The 23,614-nt window shown below is 42.5% G+C and overlaps 1 protein-coding gene across 2 annotated transcripts in view; it reads left to right on the top strand.

The window, feature by feature from the left end:
• The window catches only part of SV2C (synaptic vesicle glycoprotein 2C), a 209,679-nt gene that overhangs the window by 34,302 nt on the left and 151,763 nt on the right, over positions 1-23,614 (top strand). The window contains exon 2 of one of the 2 annotated variants that reach the window (XM_055123860.1): positions 7,902-8,498. In XM_055123860.1, the coding sequence (XP_054979835.1) occupies positions 7,919-8,498 (580 nt within the window). In that variant the 5' untranslated portion in view covers positions 7,902-7,918. Of the gene's footprint in view, positions 1-7,819; positions 8,499-23,614 lie in introns of both variants that reach the window. The other variant, XM_055123853.1, reaches the window with a different exon arrangement.

Below are 23,614 nucleotides of genomic sequence, written 5' to 3' on the forward strand. Positions count from 1 at the left end.
CAGTCCCACTATGGCAGAGGTAAACAAACAAATGAACAGAATAGCCATTTGTTGAAGGAGTGAATGAATGAGTGTTCCGGATTACCTGGGGCACAGAAATAGGGGATGAACCAAAACTTGGTCCCTTCCTTTAAGGTACTAAGTTCATCCAATTAGGCCATAGATGAATTCTGACGACGGCCTCTTCTCACCCACTGGCGCTCTATTCTGTAGTTCACTTGGGCGGATTTAAATGAAATGATCTCTCTAATCTCTTAGTAGCTAATTTACCAGCCCAATTACAGAACTTGAAATGCCATAATTTACATATTCCTCTCCATGAAGGAATTAAAAAAGAATGCTGCGGAGAAGGGAGGAGTTCCTGAGGAACTTTCCATGCTACAAGTGGTTTGGTGGAGCCAGTCTTCCCACTGATGGGAGAGGCGAAGGCTTTGTTGGCGAAGAGCCGTGGCATCCATATCCAGCAGTTCCTTCATCTCTCCCTTCCTGCTGCTCCTTCTAATGCAACGGTCCGAGTTTCCTCCTTCCCCACAGACACGCCATGCACCTGGTCTAGGCACTAGACACCTGTCTTGAACGGGCACTTTCTCAGCACTTCTGCATTTTCTGTGAAGGGACCCCTAGGCTGAACACTGACCCTTGGGGTCAAGTGCTTGCTTTGTGCATCACAGGGGCTTTCTGACTAGTAAAAACATCAAAGCTGTATTCTGCAGGTTGCAGGTAGTAGGGAAGTCTGGGGTGTCTAGAGGCCACAGTCCAGGGAACAGAAAGGAGAGCATCCCTTGAGCTTTCATCGTGCTGTGCTCTATGGTGCTGCAGTAAACACGGCCGCTACTTTTGCAACCCACGGCCCCAAGAGCCCCGACAGTGGAGTATTCACTCATAAAAATAGAGACATTTCCAGCCCTTAAGGGCAGAGCCATGCAGTCTTTGGGCGGAGCGGGGGTGGGAATCTCTCCTGTTGACACCCTCAAGAGTTAAGGGAAGTCGAGGAGAAAGTGTTTTGCTGTTCTAAGTGTCATTGATATACAAGTGAGGCCACCTTGATATATCTGGCCGTTTGTAAATAGCATTAAAACTCTGCGTTATTGTTCATCACCTTTCCTGATTCCCTAGAAAAATCAGGTAGACAAATAGACAATGACCGTTCTTCTTGAAGCTTTGCCAACTGGTCAACCTTAAGGGGTGTATTTTAGCAACAGCTGTAAACACCTGCTGAGAGTCATTTGAAAGAGCTGCTGAATCCTGCCCTCCACCCCCAACCCTGTCTACAGGCTAGATCTCTGGGAGTGGTTGGAGATCAGCCTACTTCATTAAAGGTTAATTTTTGGTTTTAACCCAAGAATGAAACAATTCAATACAAAAATTAAATTAAAAATTAAATTAAAGAGATGGTACAAATAAATAAATCCTCTCTTCTTATCCCTTTCACCTGATTCCATAGACCTAGATGATATATCAAAATATTGTTTACCCTCCAAAAAAATAATCCAATGATAGCACAGCAGGTAGGGCATTTGCCTTGCATGTGGCCAACCTGGGTTGATTCCTCCGTCCCTCTCAGAGAGCCCGGCAAGCTACAGAGAGTATCCTGCCTGAACGGCAGAGCCTGGCAAGCTACCCATGCGTATTCGATAGGCCAAAACCAGTAACAACAAGTCTCACAGTGGAGACATTACTGGTGCCCGCTCGAGCAAATCACTGAACAACGGGACGACAGTGCTACAGTGCCCAAATGGAAAGAGAGCATTAGTGGGGTGTGGAGGCTGACCCTGTGCTTCCCAGGTTATGGCTAGGACGTGGCCTCAGGCACTGCCCCATCTCCCTGGAGGGAAGGACTGTCCATTCAGTCCCCTCTCAGACAGGATGCCATCCTGTAGTGGGAACCCCTGACACAGTGTCTGTTCCTCTGTGGGAGGCCAGAACTGATGTGTGGTAGGAAAAGCACTGCTGACTTTCTGGGACTCCGGCAGAGCCACGTTCAAAGCTCAAAAAAGAAAAAATAAACTAAGTGAAGCCACCAAAGTTGCTAGGAGAAACATATTCCTAAGACCATAGTTCTCTGTGTTTTCGTCTGACCTCAGGACCCATTTTTCACTCTCAGAAATTACTAAGGACAAAAGAACTTTTATTTTATACTTCTCCCCATCAGTACGTGCCGTTTCAGAAACCGAACCTGAGAAACCTTTACAACACAAAAACTTTAAAGTCCATACTCTCGTGATCATTAGAGCAACATCATTAGAGTAACATCATTAGAGCAACATCAACAGCCACAGGAAAGTGGCATGAAAAATGAGAGAAAAAAAAAGTCAAATAGCATCGTTAAATTACTTCAAAGTATTTTAACTTCACAGATCCTTGAATGGTTGTTCCTGCAACCATTTCCTGGGACTATTCAGATCACATTGTTATAACCATGGCTGTAGAAGATTTGTTCAAAGACAAGAATTGCTGAACTTATAATAAAGCCCTGTACTATTTGAGATAGCTTACTACCCAATGAGTGAGAAAATTTATATTCGAAAAGTTAGAGATAATTGGGTCATCTAAGAAAGGCTTCAAGTCCAAGTGTGTGGTGTACTCTAAATTAATTTTGTGCTTCCTATGCACTTGCATAGCCCAAGGATTGGGAGAATAATTGCTAATTGTAGGAGTGGTCATCTCCAGTGGTAAGAATGTATATGTATATGTTTTAATTCTTCTTTATAAGCAGGAAAAATATGAGTGTGCAAAATTGAGTCCATATGCTTCTCCAAAGGAAAATGCTGCTATCTTTAATTCTTTTGAGAATATTACTTTTATCAGGTCTAGAATCTTCCAAGAAGTTCATATATGTAAAAGTGTATTTGGATAAGACCTTTAGATTTTGTTAACCCTAAATTTTTAGAATGCCAAGTTTACCCTGGCCTAGGATATCTATGCTGTCCTTTGCAAAGCACATTGTGTCAAAATTGCAAAAGAAGAATATTAATGCAATGTCTCCAGGATTTCTGAATGACTTAAAAGCTAGTAGACATGCCAAATATTCTTTACTTATATAACAAGTCTGTTTAAAAATGATTCAATTACGTTCTAAAATCTTAATTTCAGTTTTTGTTAGACATGAAAGAAATACTGTATTTCATTTTAGAAATAATATTTTAATGTAGACTTTCTGCCTTTGATCCTCCTTCTCTCATTAATTCTAATTTGAGAGTTTTATTATATTTATAATAGAGGCTTTGGAATTTTAAGGTAGCAGTGTTAATCTTAGTATTTCATTGAGTGGATAAGGACGACTATTCATTGGGGTCTGGTTGACAGTGGGGACTTCCTGCAATTTGGAAAGTTTCCGAAATGGGATAGTGACACAGTCAGACAAGGTTCTTGTTTTTGCAATGGACATATCTTTGATTGTGGGTCTTTATCTTCTCAAGAAACCTAATTTGCATATTAAAAATTGCACTTTGGGAAATGCTGATCCCGACAGCTCTCTCACAAGGAAAGGGGATCAGAGTAGATGTCCTTATGCTGCTGTGGCCTTGTTTAAGAATTCTGCTTAGTATTATACTATTTGAAATAACTAGGTTCCTAAGGGAGGACTGTTGTCTTAAGTGGATAAGATCATGGAAGTGTGATTGAATGCCAGAGGAAACTGCTAAACTGGGATGGGTGTGTTTAGGAAACAATAAAAAGGTCCTTTTGAACTGCACCTTGAAGAATGGGAGTTTACACCTAAGTTTTAGAGATTTAGAATAAAGTAGGTGGTGCCCCTCAAAATATTCTGAAATGACTGCAATTTTTGCTGTTCACTTCACTTTCATTTTATCTTAATGAATTCTCATTTTGTGACATTAGCTCTTATTTATTTAAAATGAGTAGGATTGGGCTGGAAGGATTGCCCAAAGGTTAAGATGCTTGCTTTTCATGAGGCTGACTCTGGTTTGATTCTTTCTACCACATGTGAAACCATTAAGGGGTCAGTGTTCTGGGAGTAATCCTGAACACTGTTAAGTGTGGCCCCAAAACAAAGAACTTGGAACCTGATATGCTTGTCTTTGGGGTGTTTGGTGTACTTAGCTGCATTTTCACCAAATTTACATTGGGAAGGCAGATGTTATCCCTTGGAGAGTTTCCACTTCTGCTTCTCCCTAGACACAAATATGGGGAAAACACTGTAGAGATTTTTCCTCCCCAGCTAGCAGACATATCTTCACTTGTCCTGATGGGCAAAGGAGCAAATTCTGTGGCAAATAAGTCACCCTGACTTGCTGGAGGTGCTCCCTTCTGTATGGATAGCTCCCTAGAACATCTTCCCCCTCACATGCTCCCTTCCCTCTGAAGGACTGCTGTGTGTGGCCCAGCGTGCCCTAAGGGTAAGGCGGGACATGAGGGATGACAAGTGGGCATTAGCTGGTAGGGTAGCAGATACCCCTTATCCTCTGTTTTGTTGCTATTGGACCCAGATGTAGAGGGGAAGAGGATATATATTGTGTGTTCCTCCTTCCAGTACACTATAAAGAAGCAAGTGCTTTAGATCAGAGTTTCTCAGTCAGGGCCATGGCCCTTCAGCAGCCCTCAGGATATTCCAAGGGGACCTCTGATTCAAAACAAAATAAAATAACAACAACAACAACAAAAAAAAACATATAAATTGAGGTTGTGTGTGTTTGGGGTGGGGGTGGAGGGGAGGCATGGCATGGAAACGTGAAAGATTTTTAAAATTTCCAGGCATTGGAGAAAAGAAGCCACCAGGCTGAGGGGAGCCACCAGGCTGAGGGGGAGCCACCAGGCTGAGGGGAGCCACCAGGCTGAGGGGAGCCACCAGGCTGAGGGGAGCCACCAGGCTGAGGGGAAGCCACTAGGCTGAGGGGAGCCACCAGGCTGAGGGGGAGCCACCAGGCTGAGGGGAGCCACCAGGCTGAGGGGAGCCACCAGGCTGAGGGGAAGCCACCAGGCTGAGGAGAGCCACCAGGCTGAGGGGGAGCCACCAGGCTGAGGGGAAGCCACTAGGCTGAGGGGAGCCACCAGGCTGAGGGGAGCCACCAGGCTGAGGGGAACCACCAGGCTGAGGGGAAGCCACCAGGCTGAGGGGAGCCACCAGGCTGAGGGGGAGCCACCAGGCTGAGGGGAGCCGCCAGGCTGAGGGAAAGGGGCTGCTGTGTTTGCAAAGAGCACAGGGAGCACAGTGAGAGGCACAGCCAGGGCCTAGCGGGGAGGCATCTCAGAGCTCAGAGCTGGGCTCCAGCATGGCCTCTGCCCCTGCTTCCCTTCCCCCTCCCCAGGTGGGAGCCTGTCAGCTCCAGAAGGACAGAAGAGGGAACCTCAAGATACTGGCTAAGACAGTTGGAAGGTGGCCTTGGAGTCGCGTGTTTCATTAAGTCTCGTCATCTCCCAGAGCACAGGGTATGCGGCGACTGTGAGAGGGTCAGTGTTGATGGCACCGGGTCCATTCATGCACTCATTTACGAGTCTATTTGTGAGTCTCTTTCTTGGGTCTGGTGGAGATGTTGGACTATGCTTCCTTTGCTTGGAACAACCGGGGACCAAGTCTTTTGCCTTGGATATGAAAGGAAAAAACAAATGAGCGCTATGTAAATCCATGTGTAGAGTGCTGCCCACCGGACTGGGCAAGTTGGTGCTGGATAGAAAGACCTTCTGGGGCCAGAGTGATAGTACAGTGGATAGGGCATTTGCCTTGCATGTGACCAACCTGGGTTCGATCCCCGGCATCCCATATGTCCCCCAAGCACCACCAGGAGTAATTCCTGAGTTCAGAGTGAGGAGTAAACCCTGAGTATTGCTGGGTGTGACCCAAAAGCAAAAAAAAAAAAAAAGACCTTCTGTCACCTGGTACAAGGGCAGCCTGTCATTGGCTCACTTGAGCCACCAGAGGAAGCAGTTCAGTGGATGTGTGAAAGATGAGTCATCATGTGGTCAAGCCAAGTGTCATGAGTCAGAACTGGTTCTCTCAAAGAAAAAGAAAATCAGTGACAGGCCAGTGGAGGCAGCAGACTCTTAGACGCCTAGGTGGGGAAGGGGCAAGGTGGGAGTGTGTGAACTGTGTATGGCTGAATGTGTATGTATATGTGTGTGTATGGTGAGTGTGCATCTGTGTATGATATGTATGTGGAGTATCAGGTGTGGTGTATGTATGGTGTGGATTAATATTTGTGTGGTGTTTATGAGGTTTGGGGGGTGTATATGGTGAGTGAGTGTATTTGTGTGGGCTGCTTTTGGTGAGTGCGGTGCATATGGTGTGGGGGGGTAAGTGGTGGTGTGTAGGGTGTGTATGGTGAGTGGGAGTGTGTGTGTGTGTGTGTGTGTGTGTGAGAGAGAGAGAGAGAGAGAGAGAGAGAGAGAATATGGTAGACTTGGCATGCAGAGAGGAAGAGCAGAGACAGTGGTTAGAGTACTTCATGGAGAAGTTAGGAAGGGACACTGCAGGGGCTGGAGTGATAGTACAGCGGGTGGGTATTTGCCTTGCTAGTCGCCGGCCCAGGATTGATCACTGGCACCATAGATGGTTGTCTGAGCACTGCTGGGATCCATGAGCACAGAGCCAAGAAAAAGCCCTGAGCACTGCTGGGTGTGAACCAAAAATAAAACAAGAAAAACAAGAACAAAAGTAAAGAAAAAAAGAGATAGAAAAGGGCGGAAAAAAGGAACACTGCAGGTAGTTCCCTGGCCTGTAACCTGCAGAGATTTCTGAAAGAGCAGACCTCACTGGACCACCATATGTCCCAAGTCAAAGATTATCAAATGCTTCTGTGATATATCATTTGAAATAGACTCTACCCATTTTATACAGCTAGGACTACTTTTTTAGACAAAAATACCTTTTTTCAGTTGGGGTGTCATGTGAATCACTGTTATCAGTTACTAAGTTATAGGAAAGAGATGCACTGAAAGTGAGGGGAACGTGCAGTTTTGTATAAAGCAAGTTATATCTGGAATTTGATAGCATTATCAGAGTGGGCTGCTCACCTATCTTCTCCCCCACTAAATGTGAGGAAATAATGTTAGAGCAAATACCTCTAATCTTCTTGTTTTGCTCTAGACATGTATGAGTACATTTGTGAAAAATATTATTTTCTTAATCAAAGAAAAATTATTTTCCCTTAATCAGTCTTTCATTATAGCATTGTGAAATATGTTACAGGTACGCATGTGATTTAAGAACAGTTTCACCTCTATGAGTTTTGTAGCCATGCCCAGCAGTGCTCGGGGGTTATTTCTGACTCTGTGCCAAGGCTCACTATTGGAGGTGCTCGGGCAACCATGTGTTGCCAGGGTCAGTGCATACTAGGCAAGTGTCTTGCTTCCTGTGCTACTTAAAACAAGTACTTTTAAAGTTGTTATATGGGGCTGGAGAGATAGTAGAGCAGGTAAGGCCCTTGCTTGCCTTGCATACAGCTGACCCAGGTTCAATCACTGGTGCCCCATATGGTGCCGTAGCCCTGCTGGTATTGATCCTTTAGCGTCCAGTCAGCAGGAAGTCTTGAGCAGCGCTGGGCATGGCCTCCAATAAATAAATAAATAATAAATAATAAATAAATGTGTTAGAATGTTCCACCTCATTCTCTTACAATCTATAGAAAGTTTCAGAATAACAGTAAGTAACAACAAGAGAAATAACAGTAAAAGTCCTAAATTCTCTCGTGTAGATCACATGCTCAGAGATCTAGCAGCCTGGGGTGTGCATTGAGCTTAGAGAATGGAAAAGCTAACTTAGTGTCTTGGTATGCGAGGGCAGTAGGAAAAGACCAGGAGATAGATGGTGGGAAAAGACGTGGACCAAAATAATAAATCGCTGGTGATTTTTCTTCTCTTCTAGTTCTGTTTTGAAGCCGAAGCAGATGAGGCTGTGAGTGCTGACCCATTGGCCCGCCCCTGAATAAGCTCTGTCTTCTCGTCAGCCATCTGCAGAGGGAAGATGGAAGACTCTTACAAGGACAGGACTTCCCTGATGAAGGGTGCCAAGGACATTGCCCGAGAGGTGAAGAAACAAACAGTCAAGAAGGTGAACAAAGCCGTGGACCGGGCCCAGGACGAATACACCCAGAGGTCCTACAGCCGGTTCCAGGATGAGGAAGACGACGATGACTATTACCCTCCCGGAGAAACCTACGACGGGGAGGCTCACGACGATGAAGGCTCCAGCGAAGCCACCGAGGGTCATGATGAGGACGATGAGATCTATGAGGGCGAGTATCAAGGCATCCCCAGTATGAACCAGGCCAAAGATGGCACCGTGATGGTGGAGCAGCCCAAGAGCGAGAAGTTCAAGGACCGCCGGGACCTGGAGTCAGAGAGGAGAGCCGACGAGGAGGAGCTCGCCCAGCAGTACGAGCTCATCATCCAGGAGTGTGGCCACGGGCGCTTCCAGTGGGCCCTTTTCTTCGTCCTGGGCATGGCGCTCATGGCAGACGGCGTGGAGGTGTTTGTCGTGGGCTTTGTGTTGCCCAGCGCTGAGACAGACCTGTGCATACCCAATTCTGGCTCTGGATGGCTTGGTAAGTGCCCTGGGCGGGGAGGCAAGTTCTGCAGCTGGTTCACTTGCACAGTACAGTAAACAAATGAAATCAATGCTTTTCCTCTAGCTGCTGCATTTCCCCCAACGATGTTATGAGAAAATCTAACATGGGTCAGGATGTTCCTATGTACTCATTACCTAGACTCTGGTTCACATTTACTGATCTTATCATCTATTCATTTTCTTTTCTGTCCATCAAACTTATTTTTTATACACATGAAAGGGTGTTAAAGCAATATGTGTATATTGGGAGAGAGGTCCCAAATGGTACTCAGGAAATCCAGGGGCCCCATCTGCAGTGTTCCACCATCCAGGGCTTGGGTGGGGCCCTGTGCTACAGAGAATACCGGGGACACCCCAGAGTGCTGGCCTTCAGGGCCACACCCCGTGGTGCTTGGGAAACCATATGGTGCCAGGAATCAACCTGTGTCAGGGCATGCTAAGCATATACCCTGACCACTCTACTATCTCCCAGCCCCAAAGCAATATAGAAAACAAAACATGGGGGTTTTTTTTAGAAACTAAAATAATTTATTAAAACAGAATTGAAGGCACTAAAAAAAAAGTCAGTAATAGAACTCACTAGCAGAATCAGTGAACATCATCAACAGGGAAATAGATTATGGGGGTATGTCCTGAGAGATAGTACAGTGGGTAGAGCATTTTCCTTGCATGCAGCTGACCCTGGTTCTATCCCTAGCATTGCATATGGTCCTTCAAACCCTCTAAGGAGTGACTCAGCACCACAGGCCCTGAGATCTTCTGAGTGTGGCCCCCAAATTAAAAAGCAAACAATAAAGAAAATAATGAAGAAATGCCACAAAATATTTTCCTTCTTTATCCATAGGAAATTCTTCATCTGTTTAAGGTTTTTCAAGAAATTTCAGCATTTCTCCCACATCTCAGACTTCACTTCTCTTGGTATTTTCAGCATATTTGCAGTGACTTACTCCACTGAAGTCTTGCCCCCAGAAAGTAACATATGAGTGTTTGAATCAACTTTCCCAAACACCTATTAATGTTGATATTTTGACATCTGTCTAATGCTAATGGCAAATAGAATGAGAATTCTGTTCAGAAGGAGTTTAGATGGCTTTGTCCAGATTTATTAGGGGAATCACTATCGATGGCAGTAATACCATCAGAACATATATTAGGACAAGACTTTTTTTAAAAAAGTTTTATTTTTATTGTGGCAATGTTGGGTTTTTTTTTTTTTTTTTGCTTTTTTGGGTCACACCTGGCGATGCACAGGGGTTACTCCTGGATCTGCATCAGGAATTACTCGTGGCAGTGCTTAGGGAACCATATGGGATGCTGGGATTCGAACCTGGGTTGGCCATGTGCAAGGCAAACGCCCTACCCGCTATGCTATCGCTCCAGCCCCCAGATGGCATTGTTGGTTTTAAGAGTATAAGTGATAGTATGTTTTAGGGGTCCATTGTCACTCTACTCACTGACTGTCATATTGCCCCTATCCATCCTCCACAGTCTGTTAGACCCATTCATTCCATTTCCTCTGTCCCTTTTGTCCCCTCAGTTCTGTGGTCACAGTTAAAGGGTTTGTCCCATTAGACATGGTCTCTTCCTTTACTTTATTTCTTTACCCGTGACACATGAGATAATTTGTACTTAAGTTTTGACTTCTGACTGATTTAGCTTAGCACATCCCTTCAACCCAGTCCTTGGTGCAGCAAATGCCCAGTTTTGTCTTTTTGCCCAGCTGAGTAGTGTCCAGTGTGTGTATAGAGAGCACGCCTTCATCCACTCATCTGTCATCAGGCACTTGCCAAACCTTGGCTATTGTAAACACTGCTGCAGTGAATGCAGGTGTGCCTAGATCTCTTTTTTTGTGTTCTTTGGCTGGATACCTAGGATTGGAATTGTTGGATCTTAGGTAGTCTTGTTTCTACTTTTTCATGAGAAATCGCCATACTGTTTTCAATCAGCTGGAATAATTACATTCCCAGTAGGGGTAAACCAGGGTTCCTTTCTCTCCACATCTCAGCTAGCACTTGTGGCAGGTCCCCTTTCTCTTTCAAAGTCTTTCTAAACTGACTTCTCATCTGCTAGAATTTGAGGGCTATAATCTATCCTTTCTAGTATGAAGGATTCCTTACACCTGCCACCTAAGTTCTCATGGCGTCCAATCGCCAAAATTGCCCCAACTCTTTCCATTTTCCTTTAGTAAACCATGATAGTTCTCATTGAATCTAGGGATTAGTTTTGTTATAATTTTCTTGGCCAGTTTGTTTGCTTTAGCTATTTATATTTCTACAAGTGTGAGGTGATACATTCATTATTTTAATTTGCATATTCCTGATGATAGGTGAACATTTTTTTATACCCTTGTTGGTGAGTGTCTATTCAGTAGAGCGATCTATTTTAACTTAGTCTATTTTAAGTATTTAATTGTCTTTTTCTTTATTAACTTCCAAAGATAGACCCTTGAAAGTTAATAAAGCTTTTATATGAAACTTATTTGACACTATTCTAAAAACACAGGTTAATTCTATATCCTTTAGACAAGCATCATTTCAAATTCTATTTTTCATACACACCATACCAAGGTTTAAATACTTTTTAGACCCTGCTATTTTTAACTTCCTCTGTGTGTATTTTTTAGTTAGTTTTATTCATAGAATAGTCTCTGGTAACTTTTCTTTTTTTCCCCAGTTTATACCTTTGTGCCTAAACTGGAAGAACTATTTTTTCATTTGAGTTAAAAATCAATTTCAGATACTATTTAATCTGTCTGCTAAAATTTAGAAACCTCCCTAAAAATATCAATGTAGTAGAACTGGTTTGAGTTTAAAGTTACCATGCACTCAAGGCTTATATTGTCACAGAGCTGTAGTTACTCTCCCACTTATTTCCCTGTGCAGGGAAATTAAGATGGTAGAGTGACCCATCTTTCCATTGCAGAGGAAAACTAACAATTTAGGCATTCATTTTATTTATTTATTTTTTATAATGTTTAGTACTGCTCTTTGTTCAGCCATTGATTAACCTGATTGAATTGGGCATGAACTCCACATTACTTTTTTTTTAATTCAGAATGTTCACTTGTATCACTTGACACCCTGTTGATCTTCAATTTGTTCGAGTGGGTGCCAGAAACATTTCAGAATGTTAATTTTATTTTATTATTTTATTACTATTACACCCCCCCTTCTATTGATTCACCATGAGATACAGTTACAAAGCTTTCATGTTTGAACTTCAGTTATACAATCATCAAACACCTATCCCTTCACCAGTGCACATTTTCCACCACCAAAATCCCCAGTATTCCCCTTTCTCCCCCATTTCAACCCTTCCCCCGCCTGTGTGGGAGGTAATTTCCCCCATACTCTCTCTCTGCTTTGGTTACATTTGATATTTTGACACCAGTTTTACCACCACTCCTGCCGAAAAGGCAATGCTAGACGATTTGCTTTGTATTGCTTGTTATGGATACAATAAACATAATGCCCAGGAAATTCTGCCGCACTCTCTTCTGGGACCTTTAGTTTAGTCTCTGGGTCTTGGCCATTGATGCCATGGTGCCGGGGGCAGTTTGTGGATGTGACTGCCAAGCTACTGAAAAACTGGGGACCTGGGGGGAGGAGGCCCAGTCCCAATGCAAATGGGCTTGGAGATCTCAGTCACGGGTTCCCACATATCTAGGCATTCACTTTACACAAGTGATATGAGGACTTTTGAATGAAGCTTACCCCAGAGCACATTTTTGTGCTTACTAAAAATTTATATGTGTCAGAGTCTGTGAAGAAGAGAATATGGGGCCAAAGGGAGCTCATTGGGCTTAGCACATCCTTTGCTGCTGGAGGCCTGGGTTCCATCCTGAGCACTGCGTGTTCCCCTGACCACCACCCCATTAGCCACCCAGACTGAATGCCAGGTTTGATACAAAAGAAAAGCACACTGTGCAAGGTGGGGTGGGGGGAGATGAGATTGGGGGTTGGGAGGGATACTGGGTTCATTAGTGATGGAGAATGGACACTCGTGGAGGGATGGGCTCTCGAACATTGTATGAGAGAAACACAAGCACGATAATGTGTAAATCTGTAACTGTACCCTCACAGTGACTCACTAATTAAAAAACAAATAAATTTTTTTTAAAAAGAACACTTGTTACCCCTGTTTTCAAGGGATCTTTTAAAACATGCTTGAAAGGTCAAAAATACACAACTCTTTTTTTGGAAGCCAACTTTGTTTTTCTGGCCGTTTGGGTCACACCTGGGGATGCCCAGGGGTTACTCCTGACTCTGCGCTCAGAAATTTCTCCTGGTGGTGCTCGGGGGATGATGAGGATCAAACCTGGGCCAGCCATGTGCCAGGCAAATACCCTACCCACTGTATTATTGCTTCTGTCCCAAGCCTAACTTTTTAAAGTAAGGCTATAATCACTGATGCTGAGATCTTTTTCTGAGCAAAATAAAAAAAAATAAATAACATTTTCTATCTTACTCCGTGGCCAAGAGAGAGAATCACCAATGAGAAAATGATTGACATCTTAACTCCTTTAACATGTGTTTTTTTTCTGTGATCCACTTCTAGCATGTGTTTCCTTAAAGCCAAAGGAAATGAATTCATGGAAGAAGACAGAATGGGAATGGGGTCAAGTTGGCATGTTTTGGCCGGTGGATCCATTTGAGTGTTGAACACCTCCCCTCCAAATGCAGAACATGATTTGTAGGAAGACTACTTGTTATATTGCTCCTTTCAGCATATTTATTTTTATATATATTTATTTTATTTATACATATATTTATATATAATTATATATTACTTATATATATCTATTTTATATATATTTTTCTTTTCTTTTGGTGAGCAAATAGACCCACTCTAGGCCTGGGTATACAAATATTTATCAAGATTTTGCTGTAGAAGTGTATCAGCAGAATGTATTATGAGAATAGATGCTTAAAATTATATTCACACAAAGAGATATCTATGTTACAACCCAAGTCTTTACACACGTGAGCTTTTTCTCTTCTTTTCTTTTCTTTTTTTTTTCTTTCCTTTCCTTTTTTCTTTTTATGGAAACATCTAGAAAAGACTAGGCTGATCTTCCCCTGTACCTTTACCTCCTTGGTGTGAATCTAAGCACCAAGTTTTGTTCTCTGACCACTCTGTCCTATGAACCCATAAACTCTGATGATGTCATGCACCTCAGGTGGCACTCGGAAGTGTAGAGAATGGTGTGGCACAAATACAGCATGCTAATGTTCACCTTTCAGTACATGTGGCTCGTCTTAGCGAATTACCACTGTCTCTCCAGATGTGTATGGTTTCACTAGAGGCTGTGGGGCCCCAACAGAAGCGTTTTAATGGTTTCATAACGGTGCCTTCCAGGCTTGCATTTCAATTATTTTGCCATTGTAATTTCACTTATAATTGCATTCTAATGGCTTCTTTTTAGACAAGCATTTAAATTGTTTTGCCATTTTCATTTCATCGAATAATAGCTTTGTAATATAATTACCACACTAAGTTAGAGCAGTGAGATCAAAAGCAAGCAAGAGAGCCACATGACCCACTCTTGGTGGCATTTTGAGGAGCGAGATTGGTAAACTAATTTTTCATTTGCTATGATGAATCAGGTCATTTTCTTCCAGGAACACCAGGAACAAAGATATAAGCCAGTTTGTTTTCTTATTTAAGAAACATCTTCTCTTTGGCTTATTAGAAACTAAAAAGTGGACCAAAGAGATATTACAGCCAGTCAGGTGCTTGTGTTGTACACAGTCACCACCCCTGTGGTTCCCCAAGCCCTACCACCAGTGATCCCTGAGTGCAGAGCCAGGAGTAAGTCCTGAGTCCCACTGGTTGTGGCCCAAAAACAAGCAAAAGTAACTAAGGGCATACTATATGTATGTATGTCTGTATGTGTCATACATAACATTGTGTGTGTGCATATATAACATTGTTAATTGGGCTGGGGAGAAGCTCAAGGGAATATTTAATTATCCAGTAAGGTTCACTTTGGGAGAACAAATGCAGTCACCTTAAGATCATTAGTTATCTCTTTCCAAAGTCCTATTGAACACTTGTATGTGCACAGTGTTGCTACATGGGATAATAGCACCCAAAAAATGAAAAAAGAGTGTCTGGATGGGAGATTGATGGAATCAAGCTTGGCTCCTATGACCAGGGAAATCATGATTTTTCCAGATTTTAGTGCTTTAGTGGCTTAGCAATCCCTGCAAATTAAAGATGAAGGTCAGAGACCAGTACAACTTGAATGACTTGCGTGTTCCTGTTCCCTAATTTGGGGAATTGCTAGAGGTATTGGTGTATCCCATCTCTAAATCCCATGTTATTTACCAGAATATTTCCATTTAAAATTACCTTGATTGTACTTCTGAAATCAAACAAGACTCATAACTCTTGGTGAAAATCTACCACTTTGTTATCAAAAGCAATATTCTGGTAATTTACTATTTTGCTATGAATCCCAATAGAATAATGACCTATTGAACTGCTACTTCTTTCTCCATTTTCCACAACCCCAAGTAGATAGCTCATAGTTTTTTTGGTATTTGCAGGTAGTACTTAATAGTGGCATAGATGTTAACCCAAAAATCCAGTCTGTGGGGTAAAGTCATCCTAAAGAGAAGTAGTAATAGAAGTTAAAGATAATGTAAGTCAGGCACTGAAGAGATAGTACAGTGGATAAGGCACTTGCACTGCATAAGGTCAACCTGGGTTTGAACCCTGGCACCACATACAGTTCCCTGAACCCTGCCAGAAGTGATCCCTGAGTACAGAACCAGGAGTGATCCTGAACACAGCTGGGCATGGCCCTCAAAACAAACAAAAGCAAAATGAAACCAGATAATGTAAGTGAATAAAGGGAATGTTAATCAATGTCAGCACCTTGGTACCATAGCTTTCTGCCTATTGTTCACTGCTATATTAATATCTCCTGCCCAGACCAGAGTTTGGTGCATAAATAGGATCTCAAGAGTATTTATTGAATGAATGAATGAATGAATGACAGCCTCTGAGACCATTAGCACAGCCAGACCTTATTGAAGATAAAGACATACCTAAAGTAAGACTATATAATTTCAAATGGGATTTCATATATGGAGGGAGTCATAAAAAGAAGTCATGTGCACAGGTGTTAGAAATGCCCTTTTAAATGAATCCCTTTTAAATGGTGCCCAGGATCAATATTCCTGTTCTAAGGGTTTTAACCTGTTTCTTGGGTCACATTTATTTAGATCATGGGGAAAATCCACGGCCTAGAGTTTATTCATACAGATGTGAAACCCATAGCAAAGACCTTTCCTGTTTCCATGCACCAAAGCCACCTGAATATTTCAAATCAGACTTCCTTTTACCTATCAGGATTTTTTGGTTTGTTTCTTGGGGGGCCACATCTGGCAGCGCTCAGGGATCACTCCTGGCAGGGTTCAGGGAAACGTATATATGGTGCTGGAGATTGAATTTGGGCCAGCCATGTGTAAGGCAAGCATCTTACCTGCTGTACTATTGCCCTGTCCCCTGGCCCCACCGATTAAGAATATTTCTGCCGAGGAATGCTTATCTTCTTAAAATTCTGTTTTCCATTTAAACCAGCTCATAGGCTCCCTGGCTTTTATATTGTGTGTCTTAGTGGGGTTGACGGGAGTCTGCTTTGGAGCCATGGCTCTTTCTTCAACGTATTGACACATTGATCGTGGAAGACAAGGATCAAGTCCAGGCAAGAATGGGAATCCTGGCGTACCCAGCACTGGGAAGGCCTGGTTGGTGTGGTTCTCCAGAGAAATGTTCCATCTGCTGCACTCCTTAATGTCCTTTCAAATATCCACATATGCACAACATTGGCTAGGATTGATCGGTATATTAGGCGAAAACATAGACCAGGAAAATAAAAGCAATGGAGAATATATATGTATTGTGTGTATTTATGGATATGTGTGTATATATATATATGGACTTTTACTTGATACCTTTTTATTTTAGAAGTTCTTGAAAGTTTTAAAAATATTTCTTAGTTGGGCCAGAGTGATGGTACTGCAGGTGGTCATTTGACTTGCATGCGGTCAACGTGGATTTGATCCCAGGCATCCCATATGGTTCTCTGAGCTTGCCAGGAGTAATTCCTGAGTACAGAGCCAGGAATAAGACCTGATTGAACACTGCCTAGTGTGGTCCCAAAACAAAAACAAATTCTGAATAATTCTAGAATAAATATAGGATTTTTTGCAAGCACTATTATTTTGAGTTGCATAGGTATACTTTTAACTAGAAATGAGCAGTGATTTTTGTTTTATTCAATAGTTTGGTGTTCACTGTATCTAGACAGGTTCTTGGCACTCCTGTATTATTAACTAGCATATTAACAATTAGCATTTTAATTCAATAAATATTTACTGACTTTTACTACTTTTAGACTCTAGAAATTTGATATCAAAAAGAATTTCTGGTCTTAAATAAGTCTGTTACCTCTCTTTCTGTTGTTTTCCTGGATAGTAAAATTTTGGGGGCCTTACTGAATTTCTCTCTCTCCTCCTTTTTCTCTTTCTCCTCCTCCCTCTCTGTCTCTCCTCCTTTCTCCTGGGTGGTTGTGAACTGAACTACCATACCTTAATTTTCTTCATTCCTCACATATTCCCTTATTCCTTTAGATAATAACAAAAAAGAATATTATTAGTATTTCTGGCTGCTCTAATTCTAGCCTTCCTTATGTTTAAAAACACCCAGTGGGCTGGAGCGATAGCACAGCGGGTAGGGCATTTGCCTTGCACGCGGCTGACCCGGGTTCGATTCCCAGCATCCCATATGGTCCCCTGAGCATGGCCAGGGGTAATTCCTGAGTGCAGAGCCAGGAGTGACCCCTGAGCATCGCGCTGGGTGTGACCCAAAAAAAAAAGCAAAAAAAAAAAAAATAAAAACACCCAGTATTTTTTTATAGATTGAACTCAATAATTTATTACTAAATTTATCTCACTGGATTATTTATACTGTTTTTATTCCTGTAAAATATTTAGATTTTATAAAAAATAATAAAGGCAACCAGTTTATTATTTCTGAGAGCCCTTTACCCCTTTTCATGCCTGTTGACTGTTGTGTGCCACTGGCCTGCAGGCGGAATGCAGCAGCAGACAACTCACTCTGTGTTAAAGTTAGTGTTTAGGTTCCTACTGACCTTTGTCCTAAGCTACTAGACCAATCCAGCATATCTGATAACCAAGAGTGATGCAGTTATTCCAAGATTTTAAGCATCTAGTGTTCAGATCTAAAGTTTAAGACCTGTAGCTTTGTACTCTCGGCATATAATGCTTCAGATTTCAGGTAGCTCCGAGTCCCATCCAACCCTTCTCTGACCTCTCCATCTGCTTGGGTGTCTTAAAGGAAGCTTTGATGTCCATTGTGTGCGAGCCCTCTAGTTCTGTTGAGCCTCTCAGCTGTCACCTTGATCTAATTGGCATTAGAACATTATTGGCTCCTGAGGACATCCTGTCCACCAACACGCAAAATGTGATTTGGATTCATTAATGCCAAAGTGGACAAGAAGACTCAATAATTCACGAAGTTATATTCTTGAGTCTCATTTCTTCTTGTCGTTCACATTTGTCTGAGAAATGCAAGTTTCAGACGTCCAAGTGCAGTGGGGCTGAGGAGCCTGAAAAGACTCCTTCGTTCACAGACCCCCTGGTCCATTTGCACAAGAGAAGAATGAACGGAAACTTGCCAATGGGTGACATTGTGGGAGTGGGAGTGTGGGATTTCTAAATGCCCTCTGTCACCTGCAAAGCATCCCGTGGTTTCTACAGCACATCCTTTAACCAATTCCTGCAATCCGAGTCTCACATCCTGACATCCTAGAACACTCTTGCTGAGCACTGTTTCCCTGGCCTATTGTGCATTTTTATTTTGGACTCTTCCTGAAGGCACAAAAGAATTGCTGTGTAAAGTTTGGAGAAATTAACCAATCTGAATTAATTTCCTAAAACCTGATCGAAACAAATACAAATGCATACCTACTTGTAGGTTTGGATTACAAACATCAAGATACTATTGTTCCCTTTTGTAGAAAATCTAATTTCTGAATATTCTCATACAACACAAGCTTTTGAATGTGTCAGAGACAGAGAAGTGGATTGCATTAATCTTGAGGGATTCATCTAATAAATTTCCCAAGTAAAGAATCCTAAGCTACATGTTTGTGAATTGGCATTCTTACTTTAAAAATCTCAGGGCTAGGATGAGTGGAGACGTTTGGAGAGCGGAAAGTGGAGACTGGCACCTGCTCGAGCAAATCGATGATCAACGGGATGACAGTAATACAGTGACACCTTAAACTCAGACATCTTTTATAGGCCTTTAAGATTGTCAGACAAGAGTCCGGAGTGCCCAGTGGCCCAGCACCCCATGTGTCCTCATGGACTGCCAGGTGAGATACCGAACACCAAGCTGGGAGTTGCCTTTGAGCACTGATAGAGTGTTCTGTTTTCTCCTCCCTGCCCCCTTGAAGATTATATTTCTCTTTTTTCCTGGTTTTGGGACACACCCGGAGGTGCTCAAGGCTTATTCCTGGTTTTGCACTCTTGGATCACACCTGGCAGGGCTTGAGGGATATTTAGGTGTGCTGGTGATTGAACTCTGGCTGGTCATGTGCAAGGTAAGCACTTGCAAAACTCTCACTCCGGCCCCCTCGATATAGTCCTTACCTTCACTTTTGAATTTGAGGTCTCTAATAAAATACAGCATAATGAGGAAGCATTGACTTCAACCAGTTAAGGAATTTGCTTAAAATAGAATGTAATGATCTTTAAGTATTTTTCACATCACTGTTAAAAGGGTTAAAACGATGAATATTGGCATGTGTATTTTACAATGATGAAACATGTATTGTTTCTTTGAATATCAATAACAAGCAAATGTTTTGAAACTTTAGGATACTGCTTATTTCTGCCACTAAATATTTTCGCCATCAAATCAGCTTGAAATGAGCTGAAAAATTTGACAGCTGAGTGTGAAGAGAGTCACTCTAATTTGACAGCTGAGAGGAAAAGGATAAATATAGAATGCTTTCTCATATTTGCGATTTAGAAATACATCTTTAGGGAGCAGCAGAACTGGAGAGATGGTCCACAGAGGTGAGCCAGGGCAGGGGGCTTGGATAAGAGGGGTCTGGGAGACCTGAATTTAGGGAAGTGGACACTCTGGTGGCCAACGTAGTACTGAAATGATGTATGTATGAAACAGTCATTGACAGTATTGTAAACCACACTACCTCAATAAAGACCGAAAACAAAAAAATAACTTGATACCTGAGAAACTGCTGAGGCTTCTAATGGAAGCACTTTCCATCACCACCATTAACTGTGGGACGGCCACAGGCAGTCGTGCAGGTTGTAACATGTGCAGATGCATCTTGTGGTGCTGGAAACCAGCTCTTCTCCCACTTGTGAAACCATTTGCCCCAACCTGGTGATGTTTCTGTGTGCCTGGAAGAGGGGTGCTTCTGTGATGATGCTTCTGTCACTGGAAGCTGCCACTTTTTCTTCTAATGTTATTTATCTCCCCTGTGAGTAACTTCTCCCAGCCACATACAGCTGCTCTCTGTGCCACGAACCCCAGTATAGAAGATCAACAATCGCAAAATCTGTTGCTCTTCTACATACAAATATAAGTTAGAGGGAAAGAAATCACGACCACGATCCTAGGGGCTGGGGAGATAGTGCAAGGATTCAATCATGCCACTGGGTCCCTGGTACCACATGATTTCCCAAGCATTGCCAGGTGTAGCCCTGGAAGCCCCAGAGCACTGTGGGGTCTGAGAAACAATGGGTCTTGCATTGAACTGCCAGCCCAGAGGGTTGAGTATCCCCAGATATGCCCCCTGGGACCATTGAGTTTGCTCGGAAGCCACCCAAAGCCTATTTATAATTGTATTTATAAAGAATAAAATACTGGGTCTAGCACTGCACTATCATCCCATTGTTCATCGATTTGCTCAAGCAGGCACCAGTAATGTCTCCATTGTGAGACTTGTTTTACTGTTTTTGGCATACCGAATGTGCCACGGGGAGCTTGCCAGGATCTGCCATGTAGTCGGGATACTTTCGGTAGCTTGCCAGGCTCTCTGAGAGGGATGGAGGAATCAAACCCGGGTCGGCCTCATGCAAGGCAAACGCCTTACCTGCAGTGCTATCACTCCAGCCCACTTAACAAAGGTGAGGTGATAAAAGACCTATACACTTAAAACAATCAGACGTTATGATCAGAAATAGAAGACCTAAAGAAATGAAAGACATCCTGTGTTTGAGATTTGAAAGAATATGTTATGAAATGGTCATCTTACCTAAAGCAACCTACAATCAATATGCAAAAAGAAGATAAAATTCAACTCAATTCCTATCAAAGTATCAATGACATTTTTAAGGCAATAAGAAAAAAAGCAGTTCTAAAATATATATGGGACCACAAAAGGCCCTGATTAGCCAAAGCAGTTGTGAGAGAAAAAAGGAAAAATTGAGGCATTAAGCTCCTGATTTCAAACTATATTACACAGCAATATTAATTAAAACAGTGCAGTGCTAGGAATAAAACAGCCATACAAACATATGGAATAGAATAGAGAATGCAGGATAAAAAGTCTTAAATATGGTCATTTAACCTATAATTAAAAGGTTTTAACACAGTAAAACATGCCTATGATGCAGAGCTGGAGCAATAGGATAGCAGGTAGAGTGCTTGCCTTGCACACTGCTGACCCGGGTTCGAGTCCCAGCATCTCATATGGTCCCTAGTCCCCTAGAATCACTACCAGGAGTGATTTCTGAAAGCAGAACCAGGAGTGACTCCTGAGCACCACTGAGTGTGACCCCAAAACAAAAGCAAACAAAGACAAAAGGGCAGCCTAGCAATTGAGAGAAGATATTTGCATATTTCATATACTGGTTACAGTGGGTTGATATTCAAAATATAGAGAGAACTCAACAACATAAAAACCAAGCAACCCAAATAAAAATGGCAAAATACCAAGTAGACAGTCTTTAAAGTAGACATACAGATAGCCTGTCAACATAAACAAAATACTCAACATACTCAATATTTCTTATTACGGAAACGAAGGTCGGAATACCATTGAGATATCAATGGTGATAATGACCAGTATAGAAAGACTGGAAAAACTCGGTATTGCTAAGTGGTCAGAAAAAAAAATAACTCTGGTGCTCTGTTGGTGGGGATGTAAATTGGTGTGGTTGCTATGGAAACATATGGAGATTCTTTGAGAAATTCAAAAGGGAAATTCCATATGATCCAGAGATACTATTTCTATGCAGTCTTGTGAAGGATGAAAACACTAATTTGAGTGGGCATTTGCACCCCTATATTCATAACAGCATTATCCACAATAGCCAAACATGAAATTACTTTAAATACACATTCACATATGACTGGATAAAGGAGATGTGGTGTATAGACCCAATGCAGCACTACTCTGCCATTACAAAAATTATATTGTGCCTTTTGGTACAAAATGGATGGACTTTGAGAAGACTGTGCTAAGTGAAATAAATCAGAAATGAAAAACGGTTTCTGGATGCTTTTACCCATGTGTAGAATATGAGTAACTAAAGCAAATGAACTAGAAAAATAATAATAAAAAAACAAAAATACCCCACCTAACTCCTAGGTTCTATGAAAACTATTTTGACTTCTGAAGAGAAAGAGGAAGGATGTCACTCAAACATTGGTGGTGTGTGTGGTGACCTCACGCATAGAGGTGTGAGGTTACCCTCCTGAAATTCCATATTATAAACCAATGATAAATCAGTTTGGACAAGCCTCACGCATGAACGAATCGGCAGAGGAACCCAGGTGTGCGGACCCGGGGCCTGCTCAGATTGGGACTGAGTCTTCTCTATCCAGACCCCCCATTTTCTAGTAGCCTGGCAGCCACACTCACAAACTGCCCCCGGCGCCATGTAATCCCACCAATGGCCAACATCCAGAGACTATAAGACCAAGCTCCCACAAAGCAGCCTTGTGACATCTAATAGTCTTGTTCTCCCTCTTGGAGAACCTGACAAACTACCAAAAGTCTATTGCCCGCATGGGAGAGCCTTGCATGGTGTATTCATATACCAATACAGTGAAAGATATATACATACCTCTTGGAGAGCCCGGCAAGCTACCGAAAGTATCCTTCCTGCATGGCAGAGCCTGGCAAGCTACCCGTGGTGTATTCGATATGCCAATAACAGTAACAATAGGGCTTATTCCCTTGACCCTGAAAGAGTCTCCAATCATTGGGAAAGACAAGTAAGGAGAGGCTGCTAAAATCTCAGGGCTGAGTGTAATAGAGACATTACTGGTGCCCACTCGAGTAAATCAACGAACAATGGGAAGATAGTGATACAGTGATATATCAGTAAAAAAAATCTTGAAGAATTATTAGCCTTCAGTGTTTGGAAGAGGGTCCTTGGGCAGAGGCTGGGCAAGCTGGGGAGTCCTTGAGCATGTGATATGTCCTCCATCTTATCTTCTGTCTCCTGGTCTGAATTCACACTTTCTTCATGTCCTTAATAACTGCCATCAAAATCATTAACATCATTCACATAAATAGAAGGAGAATGCCCACTTTAAACAGTGGGCTTTGCTGGTCTTAACTCTCATGTTACACTTCACTCTCAGCCCTGCAGATCTGCTCTGTGGGCTGGCTGGGGCTGGGAGCCATCATCTGCATCCATTGGCACCACTGTGTGCATTAAGCAGCATCACGGAAATGGAGCGAAAGGAAGATGCTTTTCTTCCCTGAGAACCAATGGAGAGCAGCACCCAGCCCCCGCCTGGTTTGGTGAGCAACTCAGTCACCATGGCTGTGTGGGTTAGTGCCTGAAGGAATTCCTTTTAGGTAAATAGCACAAGATTAAACTCTTAGAGGGAACATCAAAAAAGACCACTTAATATCCAGTAAGCACTTAGAGAAGTCGGGAAGACAAGATGTGACAAGGGTGGTAGTCTCTTTATGTGAGCTGTTACTAAAGTACTTTCAAGTAATTGCTGGGGTCACCAGCTTTTCTCATTGTTGTTATTGTTGTAACAACCATATTCCTATAGAAA

Source organism: Sorex araneus, chromosome 1 (assembly GCF_027595985.1).
Source record: "Sorex araneus isolate mSorAra2 chromosome 1, mSorAra2.pri, whole genome shotgun sequence".
Taxonomy (NCBI): Eukaryota; Metazoa; Chordata; class Mammalia; order Eulipotyphla; family Soricidae; genus Sorex; species Sorex araneus.